The sequence below is a fragment of the Sus scrofa genome, chromosome 9 (genome assembly GCF_000003025.6).
Source record: "Sus scrofa isolate TJ Tabasco breed Duroc chromosome 9, Sscrofa11.1, whole genome shotgun sequence".
NCBI classification, from domain to species: Eukaryota; Metazoa; Chordata; class Mammalia; order Artiodactyla; family Suidae; genus Sus; species Sus scrofa.
The window spans coordinates 857,641-871,420 of NC_010451.4; the positions used below are offsets into that span (position 1 = coordinate 857,641).

General features: G+C 49.6%; 1 protein-coding gene across 6 annotated transcripts in view; it reads left to right on the forward strand.

Annotated features, from left to right (window-relative positions):
• The window catches only part of STK33 (serine/threonine kinase 33), a 151,360-nt gene that overhangs the window by 71,022 nt on the left and 66,558 nt on the right, over nucleotides 1-13,780 (forward strand). For 5 of the 6 annotated variants that reach the window (XM_021062266.1, XM_021062264.1, XM_021062261.1 and 2 more), the window contains exons 2-3: nucleotides 9,038-9,420; nucleotides 10,460-10,573. In XM_021062266.1, coding sequence (XP_020917925.1) covers nucleotides 9,181-9,420; nucleotides 10,460-10,573 — 354 coding nt within the window. In that variant the 5' untranslated portion in view covers nucleotides 9,038-9,180. The remainder of the gene's footprint in view (nucleotides 1-9,037; nucleotides 9,421-10,459; nucleotides 10,574-13,780) is intronic. The other variant, XM_021062267.1, reaches the window with a different exon arrangement.

A 13,780-nucleotide genomic window follows, 5' to 3' on the forward strand; every position in this document is an offset into this window, starting at 1 on the left:
ATTTCGCGCCACCATGTGCCTTGAGGTCTTATTTTCCCTGTCTTTCCTGTCTTGCTGGAATTAACAGCCATGTGACACCGATGCCTGAGATAGAACACTTTAAATGCTTTTGTTCTGCAACTCATACAACTCAACAACAAAAACACAACTCAATTGAAAAATGGGCAGAAGACCTAAATAGACATTTCCGCAAAGAAAATGTACAGATGGCCAGCAGGCACATGGAAAAATGCTCATCATCACTAGTTATTAGAGAAATGCAAATCAAAACTACAATGAGGTACCACCTCACACCGGTCAGAATGGCCATCATTAATAAATCTACAAACAGGAAATGCTGGGAGGGGGTGGAGAAAAGGGAGCCCTCCTGCACTGTTGGTGGGAGTGTAAATTGGTACAACCACTATGGAAAACGGTATGGAGGTTTCTCAAAAAAACTGAAAATAGAGTTGCCATATGATCCAGCAATCCCACTCCTGGGCATCTATCTGGACAAAATTACAAAAATATACATGCACCTGTATGTTCTTAGCAGCATTATTCACAATAGCCAAGATGTGGAAGCCACCTGAAAGTCCATTGACAGATGACTGAATGAAGATGTGGTACATACATCTATAATGGAATGTTAACGCAGCCATCAAAAAGAATGAAATAATGCCGTTTCCAGCATCATGGATGAACTAGAGATTCTCATGTAAGTCAAGTCGGAAAGAGAAAGACAAATACCACATGATATCACTTATATGTGGAATCTAAAATACAGCCCAAATGAACCTATCTACAAAATAAAAACAGACTCATAGAGAACAGACTTGTGGTGCCAGGGGCCAGTGGGGGGAGTGGGATAGACTGGGAGTTTGGGGCTAATAGAGTCAAAGTATTGCATTTTGAATGGATAAGCAACAAGGCCTACTGTAAAGCACAGGAAATTATATCCAACCTCTTGGGAGACCATGATGGAGGATGATATAAGAAAGGGAATGTTGGAGTTCCCGTCGTGGCGCAGTGGTTAACGAATCCGCCTAGGAACCATGAGGTTGCGGGTTCGATCCCTGGCCTTGCTCAGTGGGTTCAGGATCGGCGTTGCCATGAGCTCTGGTGTAGGCTGCAGATGCAGCTCAAATCCTGCGTTGTTGTGACTCTGGTGTAGGCAGGTGGCTACAGCTCCAATTTGACCCCTAGCCTGGGAACCTCCATATGCCATGAGAGTGGCCGAAAAAATGGCAAACACACACACACACAAAAGGGAATGTGTGTGTATATATATGTGTGTGTGTGTATATATATATATATTATATATGACTGGGTCATTTTGCTGTACAGAAGAAATTGGCACACCATTGTAAATCAACTATACTTTAATAATAAAGGAAAAAAACCAAATGCTTTTGTTCTGGCCGTAAGTCTGGGGTCTGTGTGCTGCAGATACTTGAATGGCTCATCATTAGGAATGAAGAAGACAGACTCTTCCAGAAAATAAGTATCCTTACTTAGGTTAGGCAGCTTGGTTAGGGAGCCTGGCAAGGCCATCCTACATGCCATTCTCGTTTTGGGTTTGGCTATGACACGCACGTTTTATTATGAAAGAAACATGAACCAGTTATTGCTGGTTACACGTCTGCCCAAAAGTAGTGATCTTTTGTTGCATATGAGGAGCTGAGAAACTGCAAGGTCTATTATGACCAAGGCCTCTTGATGTTGGGGACTAGTCTTAGCAGAAACCCTTAGAGTTTGACAATATGGTCGTCCCTGAAATAAATACTTTTGTCCATAAATCCTTCGAGATTGATCCCCGAAAACCCGAAGTCTTGAATGGAACGTAAATTTGGGAGTGTAGTTATAACCATTGGTTCGATAGGGAACCTTTCAGAAGCGGGTGGAAATTTAGAGGGCGGATCGGAATCAGACGGGGTGTGAGGTTTTGGTGTTTTGCTCCGGAGTGAGCTTTTCAAGAGAGTGAGCGCTGGGTTGTAGTGCAGTTTTTTGGCCAGGAGATTTCTTTAGGGATATTCATTTACATTATAAGCCACTGGCTCTCTTACACGAGGCAACTGCATTCCATGTCATATTTGTAAGCTCAGACACTATTTCTGTCCATCGGTGGATGGTTTTCAGTCAGTAATCCCTCTTTACTACCGGAGGCTTTTACCGGATGGAAGGGGACAGGGTGACTCAAACATAGTCCCTGCCCTGGAGGGCTCACCGTTAAGGGGAGTATTTTTGTTGTTGTTTTCTGTTTTATTAAATTGCTGTCATTTACCTTGAAAACAGGCAGCATGGACTCTGTTGTTGGCGTTTGGTTGTAGATGTTTTAGAGTTGTCATGGGAGGAGCGTTGCAGCCCCGATTGCGCTTCCGGGTGTGACGTGATCTGGGGGGTCTGAGTGCCGTTTCTCGTGCGCCGTGACTCGGCTGTGGCTGGAGCACGTGTCACACCTTTCTCAGGTGACTAGCTGGTGTCATGCGGAGTTGCTGGCTTTGGACAGCCCCTCCCTGCCAATACTCCTGGCACTCTCTGACACACAGGAAAGACCTCTGGCCATACAGTTAATATCAACACATCTTATTAATCTAAGATTATTCATTGGTGCTTGATAAACGAAGCTGGCAAACATTTCACATTTACCCTCAGATCCTTCATCGCACTGAGCTGTTGCTAACTGGGTTCAGATTCCTTTTGTGCAGGAGAACATTTAAGTTCTAGTCTCTTAGAAAAAAATTCAGTTGTAGAATAAATACAGTGTCATCCACAAAAGCCACAATGTTGTGCATTAGCTCCTCAGACCTGTGTCGTAACTGAAACGCGAGGTGGTGGATGTGGTAACTCCACGAAGGGGACTCTTTCCCGCTGTGTATGTTTATCACAGTTTCCTGTTACAGTTTAGACACCGTGCTATTTATTTGTCAGCTATAGCTCAGTAAGCCTGGAGGGACAAACAAATGATTGCCGAGTCCACCAAGGGTTTTCTCTTCCCTCCTGGATGGAGCGCAGCTGGCCGGCGGCGCCGCAGCTCGGAGTGCTTGCCTCTGCGTCGGAGTCTCTGGGCAGCCCGTGGGGTTGGGCCGTCTGGGCTTCACCTGTAATTCTCCGATGTCGTGAGTGGGAAGGTGGACCTGTTTCCGTTTGCTTGAAGCGTCTGCTTTCACCCCTTATCTCGCCTTTGCTGTCCAGCCAGGCCCCGCGTCCTCCGGGGGGCCGGCCGCCGGCTCCCCCGGCTCCTCGCTCTCCCCCGCCCGGCCCCGAGGGCAGAGACGTTCAGATTCGGGGCGAGGCGGTTTGGGGCTGTCCGTCGAGGGGCTGGGCCGCGGTGGGGAAGCAGGGGCGCCGTGACGATGCGAGCCGTCCGCAGGGGAGGCCAGGTCGGCCGCCCCTCGTTCCCGAAACGCCGGCGTCCTCACCGGCTCCGGCTCCCGAGGCGCGGTTCAGCCTCGGAGGCTCTTCGGGCCAGAAGGCGCCTCGGCCGGGCAAGGTCTGCCTGCGCATCCTCCTCCGGGGACTCCTCCGGCCGCCCTCCCGCCCCGGCGGGGTCACGTCTGGGGCCGGGGAGACGTCCTTCCTGGGCTCGTTGGTGGTTCTAGGCGTCAGGGCGCCTCTGAGCGAGCTCGAGGTGGGCACGCGTGCCGGGGTCCCACGGGCCGAGCGCCCTCACGTCCCCGCTGCGCCGTCCTTCCTCCACTCGGGCCCCTCCTTTGCTGACTCTTCGCCCACCTGCCCGCTTTTCTGCCCATGTGATGTGGGCTTCGGGCTCTTTCCCACGGAGTCAACACTCAGAAATTCTTGCTGAGGGTCTGCCACGTACCAGGATGAGCCCGCGCTGGCCCGAAGGTCCCAGGCGGCCGGGGTGATTGTAGGGTCCATGGAGAAAGGTCCCTGGGCCCCGACAGGAAGGGGTCGAGGCCGGCTTCCTGGGCTCAGCCTCTTTAAGCCAAGCATTCTTAATAACGTCTCTTTTCCTACCTTAAACCGTCCGCATGGGGCCGCACTGAAGCCCCCTCCAGATGACAGCATAGTCAGCGAGGGATACGATGCAGATTAAAATGTTTAAAAACTAAAATTTTTAGCTGTTGAACATTTTTTAAATGTCTGAAATAATGGAAAATTTAAACATACTGTAAATCCTTTTACAAGACAACACAGGCTGGCTTCCCAAATTGTCACCTTGGTGGAAGAGTGCCCAAGGGTGGTGCTGGTTAAAGCGTAACCGCACGATGGCCCAGAAAGCTCCTCTGGCCCCTCTTGAGGCTCTGCGAGCGCATTGTGAATGCGAGGTGTTGAAAAGTGGATGTGTGGTCATTCCTCTTGATCCGAATCATGTCAGACAAGCCATATGTTGGTTTTTTTCTTCCCTTGAATAGACCACGTTTTTTACTGAATTGACTGACTGTTAGGTACCTTGTAGACACAGTCGTAGCAAAGAAAACTAAAAAATTGCTTTTGAGTAGAAAATTGTAGCTAGTTCTATCTCATAAAAGCATATTCTTGTGCTCATTTTCTTGAGGAAATTACTCTAAGTGTATCTTCTTGGGCCAATACGTTAAGAGACTTTTTTTTTCTGCTTAAATAAAAGCTCAGAGAGTTTCCATATCAGCATTGTTCCACTGACTTGTCCTCCTAAGAGGACAACGAAAACCTTTGGCCAAAGGAAAGCTCACATGTTAGTTAAGCCCTGACGGGGTCTGACCTTATTTTATTTGTTCACACTGTGTTCAGTACCTGTGCTTGCGCAGTCTTTGGAGACACAACGAGATGCTATGACATTACTTTTTTGGTCTTCTGATATGTTTTTTTATATCAAAAGTCCTGTTGGAACAGAATTCCATGATTGCATAGAAGAAGAGCCGCTCGTCTCCGTGTTTGCACAAAGATGGGCTGGGCTTGTGCGACCTGATTCATTCTGTGCCCTAGAAGTGAATGGCATCATTGGGCCTGCTAGACAGTGGGTTTATCTCAGTCACAAATCTTTTAGATCAGTTCATAAATGAGAAAGAAAGGTGAGTAAACGTTTGCTCTGTTTTGGTTTTTAAGCTAAAATAATTAGAATGCAGCCAGCCAAAAAGAAATTAAATTTGAAATCCAATTCTTGTCGGGAAATTTTGCATGCAGCTCTTCAGCCTTTTGTTTTAGAATTGCTGGGGTAAGAAAGCCAGCGATTGCTTTGGCAGATGTCGTGCTGGGCAAGTGGGGGGCGAGTTAATAGGAGCGCCTGTGCGTGGGGCGTGTAGCTGCCAGGGTCTGTGAGGGCCTGAAGCTGGACAAGAAGATGCTTGCACGTGGGCGTCAGTGACCCTGCCCCTGGGATAACATGATTTCTTGTGAAACTGAGGGTAAAACTAAAGGGGACACTTTTAACAGAGCTAAGATACGGAGAACTTTTTCGATCCACACAAAATCTATTTCAAGAATGGGAAATTTAATATTTTTAAATTGTGTTGGAATTTTGTGCCCGTCTGGGGGGAGACCTGGAGGATGTGATAAGCCTGCCTGGAGGAGTGCTGTTCGTGGTGGAGGAGCTCGGCCGCTTTCAAGTGCACCTGTGCGTTGTGAACACGTCTCTCAGTTTCTCATCGAAAGTAGCTAAAACCCGTGTTCCTCCCGCAGAAAGCGGTGCCTTCCCCCCGACAGGGGTCTTTTTCCAGACCCCCAGAGAGAAAGCACTGCTTTTCCCAAAGAGAAAGCCTGTTCTTTGCAGGCAGGTCTGCTCCACTGCTCCGAGTCACTGACGGTTAACAGGCTGAAATGCAAAGCCATTTTCTTCCCAGGCCTGAAGTTACATCATTTTGCTAAGTACACGCGGGTACCTTCTGAGTGTTCTTTGTCTTGATGACATACACTTGAAACGTGAGTCAGGCGTCTGTTGGGGCGCGTGTGTGTCTTGGTGGCGTTTGCACTCGCTCTTCCCTCTGCCTGTCTTCACGTGCCTTTTCCAGGGCTTCCATCACCAGTTTTCGTCACAGCAGAACTGTTCACACTGCTTTGGCAAGAGGTCCCACTGGCTGGGCGGACGTGTCTGCTCTTTCTGTCCAGTGATCTTAGAATATGCGCTGTGTTACTGAGGTCGGCACAAGCGCAGCATCTGGAATCTGTGTATCTCGTCTCAGATGAGACTGGCCTGTGGGAACTGCCCCCTTTTCAGAATGTTGTCGTGGTCTGATTGTGGTTATTCTAACTGACTGACACCAATCGGATGGTTTTCATTCCTCTGGGACCATTTACATGTATGGGAATCGTCTGTTCCCTGCAGGTGGGAACCCTCTGGCAGAGAACTTCCTGAGGGCAATGACACTCCACGGTGAGACACCAAGCCCAGAAGGGGGACAGGGGAACAGGCCTGCTGTTTAGGAGGGGTCTGCACGTGGGCGGAGCCAGCACGGGGTGGGGGGGTGAAGGCAGGACACGCGGAGGCTGCGGGAGGAGCATCCCAGCGAGCGGAGCAGGTGGAGGGGCCCAGCCGAGGCAGCGGGTGCTCCCCTGCAGGGAGCAGCAGGGCGCCCAGTGTGTCTGGAGCCGGGGAGAGGATGTAAGGTGTGGAATCAGAGGAGTCGGGCTTGGTTTGTTTGGGGCCTGGAAGGCAAAATGCAGCAAGACCTACACCTCTTTCTCATTTCTGTTCACCATCAAGTTTGTACCTTAGAAACTTTCTTTTTCTTTTTCTTTTTTTAGGGCTGCACCTGTGGCCTATAGGAGTTCCCAGGCCAGGGATGGAGTCAGAGCTGCAGCCGCCGGCCTACACCACAGCCACAGCCATGCGGGATCCAAGCTACCTCTGCGACCTACACCACAGCTCACGCCGGCACCGGGTTCTTCACCCACTGAGCGGGCCGGGGATCAAACCTGCTTCCTCACGGATCCTCGTCGGGTTTGTAACCTGCTGAGCCACAACAGGAGTGCCTAAATTTTGTTTCTTCATCTTGTTTTTCTCTCTTTGTGATTTGACTGCTCATCGAGTACCTTTGCACCCCTTCCTTTGCTGTTCTCATAAAGGTTTAGCCACGTCAGCTCTCTTGGAAGCCCAGCTTGGCTGGCGTTTTCTGCGGCTCGTGGTCATGAGGCACATGGCTAAGCCCAAGCTGCAGGGGTGCCGGGAAGTGGAGGATTTTAATTAGCACGTTGCCGCCCCAGACGAAATCAGGGTTCTGTTGGCAAGGAAGAAGGGGAGAATTAGTGTTGGAAAAGCCGCTTCTTGCGGTGTCTATCCTACGCGCCTGGGAAGTTTTCCTGTAGATTCCCACGCTCTGCAGGTTGTTACAAAGCATTACGAGGTGGAGAAATACACCATTTATTTTATAGAACTGCCAGAATCTTGTATCAGAACCTGACAAAGATGATGAAAAGGAAAATTATAGACCAGTTTAACTCATGACTGAAACTGTGGAAAGTCAATGTACAATCATGTCGAGTTTTCAGCCTGTGCAAGAATCATCCGTCATGATCATATGTGGTTCATACTATAAATGCAGGGATGCTTACTTTCAGGAAAGCTTTTAATACAATACAGCATGTCAAAAGAGCCAGTCCGAATAAACTTGATAACCACAATAGATAAGAATTTGATAAAAGTCCACACTTCTTTCTGATTGGAAAACCAGTCTTAAGACCACGAAAACTAGGAAGATGTTTCTTTTAAAAAATTTTGTTTGTTTGTTTATTTATTTTTTCTTTTTAGGGCTGCACCTGCTGCATATGGAAGTGCCCAGGCTAGGGGTCCAATCAGGGCTGCAGCTGCCGGCCTACACCACAGCCACACCAGATCCTTAGCCTACTGAGTGGCGCCAGGGATCCAACCCATGTCCTCATGGATGCTAGTTGGGTTCGTTCCCACTGAGCCACAAAGGAAACTCCAGTTTATTTCTCTTATTCGTTGATTTACAGTGTTGTGCCAGTTTCTGCTGTACAGCATCGCCACCGGTCCTACGCACGCCTTCTTTTTCTCACACCACCCTCCGTCACGGTCTAGCCCAAGAGACACTGTGCTGTGCAGTAGGGTCCCATTGCTTACCCATCCTAAATGTAATCACATACTCTTCAATGAAATACAGATGTCAGGTTTCTGTTCTGGTCAAGTTTATTCCAGTGCAGAGGACAAAGGTATATTCCACGTCTCCAGACCTGAGAGTCTTGACTACAAAATACACTGGTAATAGGATCTGAAGTAGGAGAGCAGAAAAGCGAGTAAGGTGCTCCTAGTCCCTCTGGGGGTTCCTCAGAGTGGCCTCTTCTGTGGGCACGAAACACTTCCCTCCTTCCTCAGCTCGCATCTCGGCACGGTGCCCACGCACAGCGCCGGGGCCCCCGCGAGGCCCGCCGGCGGTCTAGCGAGGTGGGTGCACCCACGCTGCCCTCGGGGGGAAAAGCACCCACTGGCTCCCGTTTCTCTCCTTGAGAGTGAAAGTGAGGCTACTTCCAGCCCTGCCTTTGAACTTGTGGGGTTAGGTGGTTTTATAAAAGTCAGATTACCTACTCCTTCATGACGTGTGTAGGAGGGTTTGCTCTAATAATAAATAACTAAGGCTTCACTTTTGAAACCACGGTCATGCATGTCTTATACCAGTATTTCTAAGCCTTTATAAAAAAATTAAAACACAACCCACACTAAGAAATACACTTTACACTATGACCAAGAAAGAGCACACACACACACACACTATACACTCATATGTACATGATTTTTTTAGTTTCATAGAGCTTAGCAACGGTCTATGCAAAACACTCCCATCTATTCTCTTCTACTTCATTAAAAAAGAGATTCCAACCCACCAAATTTCCTTCGCTCCTGCTTTCCAGCAGTTGTGGGGTTCTGAACAGAGGGGGATTCTTTGGATTGTTAAGTAAATGAAATGCCTGCAGTTGAAGAATTCAATTTTGGAAGGTGAGAATGTGTTGGTTTTCAGAAGAATGTTGCAGTTTTGTTTTAACTGTTAACTTTTCATGTATAGGCAGGATGATTTTGGAGCTAGTGGCTGGTTTTCCGCTGGTTTCTAGGAGGGGATAGGGTGAGAAGCAACCGTCTGAACGGCGACTTCTTTTCCGCCTGCAGCTCTCACGTGTGCCTGAGGGCCTGGTGCCCGGGGGACCGGCCTCCCCGCCCGGACGTCGCGTCTTGACCGCCCGCTGCCCGCAGCCTCTCTGGTCTGGTCCTTCCCCTCGGCAGGAGAGTCGTCTTCTTCCAAGTTGCCCTTGATGCAGAGGGAAGCGATGGCCGAGGGCAGCTGCGGCCGAAAATCCCGCGAGTGCCCCAGCTGCTCCTCTCCTTCCCGGAGAAACGTGCTCTGTGTCTGCTCCTGCAGAGCAAAGCTGCCAGCCGTGTCCGTGGTGGAAATGTCCCAGACATCCAGCATCGGGAGTGCGGAGCTGACCGCTTCGCCGGAGGGGAGACAAGAAAGACGCGCCAGCAAAGACGCTGCTTCGGCAAACGCCTCGGTCAGTATGGACGCGCCTGGCCCAGTACCAGCCCGTGTCCCCCCTCGTCCCGCCCTAGACTCCCCCGCGGCCCGTGGTCCTTGTCAGCTCACTCATTGCCACCTTAGCTGTTAAAGTAGCCTTCCTTTCTTACATAAGGATATTTCCAACCACTGTCCAAGTGAATCATTTCCAAGGGTCATGAATAATTCAGAATGTTGTTCCAGCTTCTTCTTCTTTTTTTAAAATGGTTTATATAGAAATGGTTTTCCAATGGAATTAAATCTGGATTTGGAGGCATTTTCTTCAACTGATGCAGAATGAGCTTTATGGTTGCTCTTAAATATATGGTGGTTCTTATCTAAGACAGTTCCCGGTTGTCTAGACGCAGCATCAGACTCGGCTCACAAAGCTGCCTTGTGCCGGTGACAGACCGAGCCCGTCATCCCTGCTGAGCTGGGCTGGCTTGGGAGGCTCGCCGTGCAGAGATGATCCCGGAGCGAGCACAGCTTTGGAGACAGAGCAGCAAGTTGAAGAAAAGTTAGGGTCTCAGCCCTCAAATTTTGCCTTTACTCATTTTCACACTGAACTATCACTTCTTGTATCGCTTATGGTACAGCTACCGCTGCTGCGTAGGTCCCCCGAGGGACTTGTTTCTGTGTTACTTTCATCCTAGGCATGTTTCGTGACTGTCTGGCCAGTCGTTTGTTGTGTATAACCTACTTGAGATGATCGTGGTGTCTCGAAGCAGGGGTGACCGAAAAAGCTGTGACGTTGCCTTCTTTTGTGATTTTCAAGATTCTGAGTTCTGATAGAGCTGCGGTGTGGATTGTCACGCAGGCCTGCCTGGGCTCGGGAGATCAGACCGAATAACTTCTGAAGGTCTTGTTTAGCCTAATCAGTCAATGAATTAATTTGCAAAAGACAGAAACTGTCCTGTTCACAACACAATGTCTTAACACCTCAAAGATTTGCCAGATTCTCTGAACTGGGATTCCTGCTTTGACCAATGAGTGTATTATATCCTAAAGTTAATTTTAAAATTTCTTTTGGGTCCAAGCCCTCAAGAACTTCAGAGGTGGAGAGAAAACCCTCTCAGCCACAGTGGGGTCGGGGCAACGTTCCAGAAGGACGAGTTCCTCACATACGAACAGACAACGGAGCTGCTGTTGAGGTATTTGGAAAACACGCCGAAGCTACTAGACACTTGCAGGTTTCTTCGTCGTCGGCTGCGTCTTCTGCCTTCTCAGGGCCGCACCCGCGGCACAGGGAGGTTCCCAGGCCCGGGGTCGGGTCGGAGCTGTGGCTGCCGGCCTGCACCACAGCCGCGGCAGTGCGGATCCAAGCCGCGTCTTTGACCTGCACCCCAGCTCACGGCAACACCAGATCCTTAACGCAACGAGCGAGGCCAGAGGTGGAACCCGTGTCCTCGTGGATGCTGGTTGGGTTTGTTGCTGCTGAGCCACAGCGGGAACTCCCTCGGGTTTCTTCTAAGTCAATGCTAACGGCAAAAATGATTTCAGACTGAGTCTGTAAGAAAAGGAAAGACGAAAGGAAGGGTCATTGTCAAGGACGTCAAAGTCTTTTCTAAGGAAAACGAAGCTGCTTCCCCGCGTAGAGGTGCAAGTGGACGTTAATGACCGGGGAACCGGGCGGAGGCATTTTCCGTGATGCCGCGAGTACCTTTTGGTCTCCGGGTCCTGCCTGTTGCCAAGGACGTTTGTCTGCACCTACCCAGGACGAGACCTGGCCGCTCACCCCTTTGGTGACTGGTAGTGAGTCCAGAATTTCCCTTAGGTCCCCTCCATTTTTTCTTTTCCAGTTGTTTCCAGAACAACTACGAGAAGAAAATTAACATTAAGTAACTTTGAAAATATTGGTTTAAGAACTATGTGGCAGTTTACTCAAAGCGATCAGAAGCACTTCCTGAGAATTTTTTTCTCCTTATTTCCACCTCTGTGTAATGATAGCAGAGCAGCCAGTCGAAGAAAAAGATGACTTTATAAAAAACGAATTAGGCTCTCTGCCCGTTCCTCCTGTGAACAGTCCTGTGAACAGAAATTCTCTTGTGGCACAGCGAGTTGAGGATCTGGCGTTGTCACTGCAGCAGCCTGGGTCTAATCCCTGGGCCGTGGGTTTAATCCCGGTCCAGAGTCTCCCACGTGCTGCAGGCGTGGCCCCTCAGTACCCCCCCCAATCCTATAAACAATATTAGGATGCTGTGTCCAAGTTGTAGTTCTCCATGTTTAGAGAGAAAATGAGAGGTTAATTTTTAAAGGACATGGAAGATTGGGGAAATGGTTAGGAAATTTTGTTCTTTGGGAATGAAAAATTTAAGTTGAGATTTAACTCAAGTTATGTCATATACAGTTGGGAGTTGCAGGTACATATAATATAAATTGTTTTGTTTTCTTTTAATCGTCTTGGTTTCCTGACTCTGAGTCTCTCATTGGGTGTCAGTGGGAAGAGGACAACGCCCAGGTCACTAGAGGGAATGCAAGGCTGTGCCCTGGGGCGCAGTCTCCTGGGCCCGATGTGCGGGCAGGAGTCTAGGAGTGGCTTTCCAGCATTCAGGGCCGCCCCTCTGGAGCTCCGCCCCCAAGCTTCAGCTCCGCCCACCCCGTCTGCCCCTCTCTCAAATGGGCAGGTGTCCCAAAGGTTCCTGGCTGGCTGGCTGGCTGGCTGGCTGGCTTCAGTCCATTTATGGGTTCCCTCATTCACGCCACATTTATACTGCTCTGTCTTTGAAATGCCTGCCTTGCCTTGATCGGATTACAGAAAAAACTTCTCGTGGTCTTTGGCCTTTGTGCTCCTACATCCCTGCCCAGCAGCCGCCTCTGTCCTGATGGTCCCCTGTCCCCTGTTCTCCCGGGACTTCAGTTCTGCTCTGTGGCCCTGGTGTCCTTTTTTTTTTTTAGCTTAAGACTTTATGACTTAAGTAATAATCTTGTTTCTTGAGTAGATGACAAATGGTGAGAATTCATTCGTCTTTGTAGCCCCCAAGGTATAAATCCCAAGGCAATTTCTGAGGAAGATCTAACATGTTAAAGCTGAACACTTCCTTTGCTTTGCTCTTCTTCTCTCCCCCCTTCCCTTTCTTTCTTTCCCTTCTCCCTCCTTCCCCTCCCCTCCCTTCCCCTCCCTCTTCTTCCCATGCACTAAGCATGAATATTTTGCTTGCAAGGTTTCAGGCAGGTGTTTTGAAGGATACAAAAGAAATAGCTTCACAAGTGTTTCTAGACCTTCTTGGAAGGAAAAAATAAGCCCAAATGTTTGTGCCCAAGAGAGTGAGAACCACAGCGTTGGGGGCCCAGGACGCGCCTGTTGCGGGAGGTCAGAATAAGGGGGCAGTTGCCGGGGTGCAGAGGTAGGCTGAGAAGCCCTTCAGGGCGGAGGGAAGGAGTTAGTTGGGCACTGGATCCCCTTTTGCAAAAGAAAGGAAGGAATGTGAGCAGTGGGAAATGTGAAGACTCGCCCTCCTTCTCCTGCTGGACGGGGAAGAGGCAGCTGTCTCTGGAGGGAGGGTGGCCCCTCTGAGGCAGGCTCAGGCTGGTGAGGCCCCCCCCCCGCCCCGGGCCTTAGCTCAGGTGCTCTCCTGCCCTGCTCCCAGGGCATCGTGGGCCCAGAAACCCTCTGAATAACGGACCCCCTCAACCATGGGCACGGGCACGGTCACGCAGGTGTGAAGGAGCTAGTGCCTGTCTGGCTGTGCTGCGCAGTGCGGCTCGGGCGCTGTCCTGTCCAGTGACGGGGTCCCTGTAGCAGCAGAGGGACCTTCCTTCGTCTGGGGAGTCTTGCGGTGGCCAGCCTTTGTTTTCCCCTCAGCGCTAGTTTATATGAAAATTTTGGCCATATATTCCTTTTCCTAAAACAAAAGGAGATAAAATAACAGAAGTGGTTTTGAATAGACTAGTAAAGAGGAAGCCCGACTCGGGAAGCAAGAGCGCCGTTGTGCAGGAATTAGCACGTGTTGCTTCGCTCATGTAGCTCTGAGTTTGGGGTGATGTTTTTGGATGAGGGTATTTGACACACACGTGCACATGTATGTTCGTATGTCTGTGGCAAGAGCGCTTTCCTCCTTTTTCTTCTGAAGACATTTCATTAATATTGTCGCTTCTAAGAGGTTCGTGTTTATACTTTCGAGGTTGTCCACATTTCCTCATTAGGATTTTTACGGTTTTCGTCCAAGGGACGTATAGGGAAATTCATCAAAACGTACTTTGGTCTAATTAAGACGTGCTTATTAATATTGAAGCAAATATGTGGTGTCTTCTCTTTGATTTTACCCGGGAGCAGAATCCCTCTTCCTTCCCTTGGGGGATCCCTGGCCGCGTTCGGCGTTCGTTTCTGATACGGATGAAAGACAGAGAACGATGGAGGA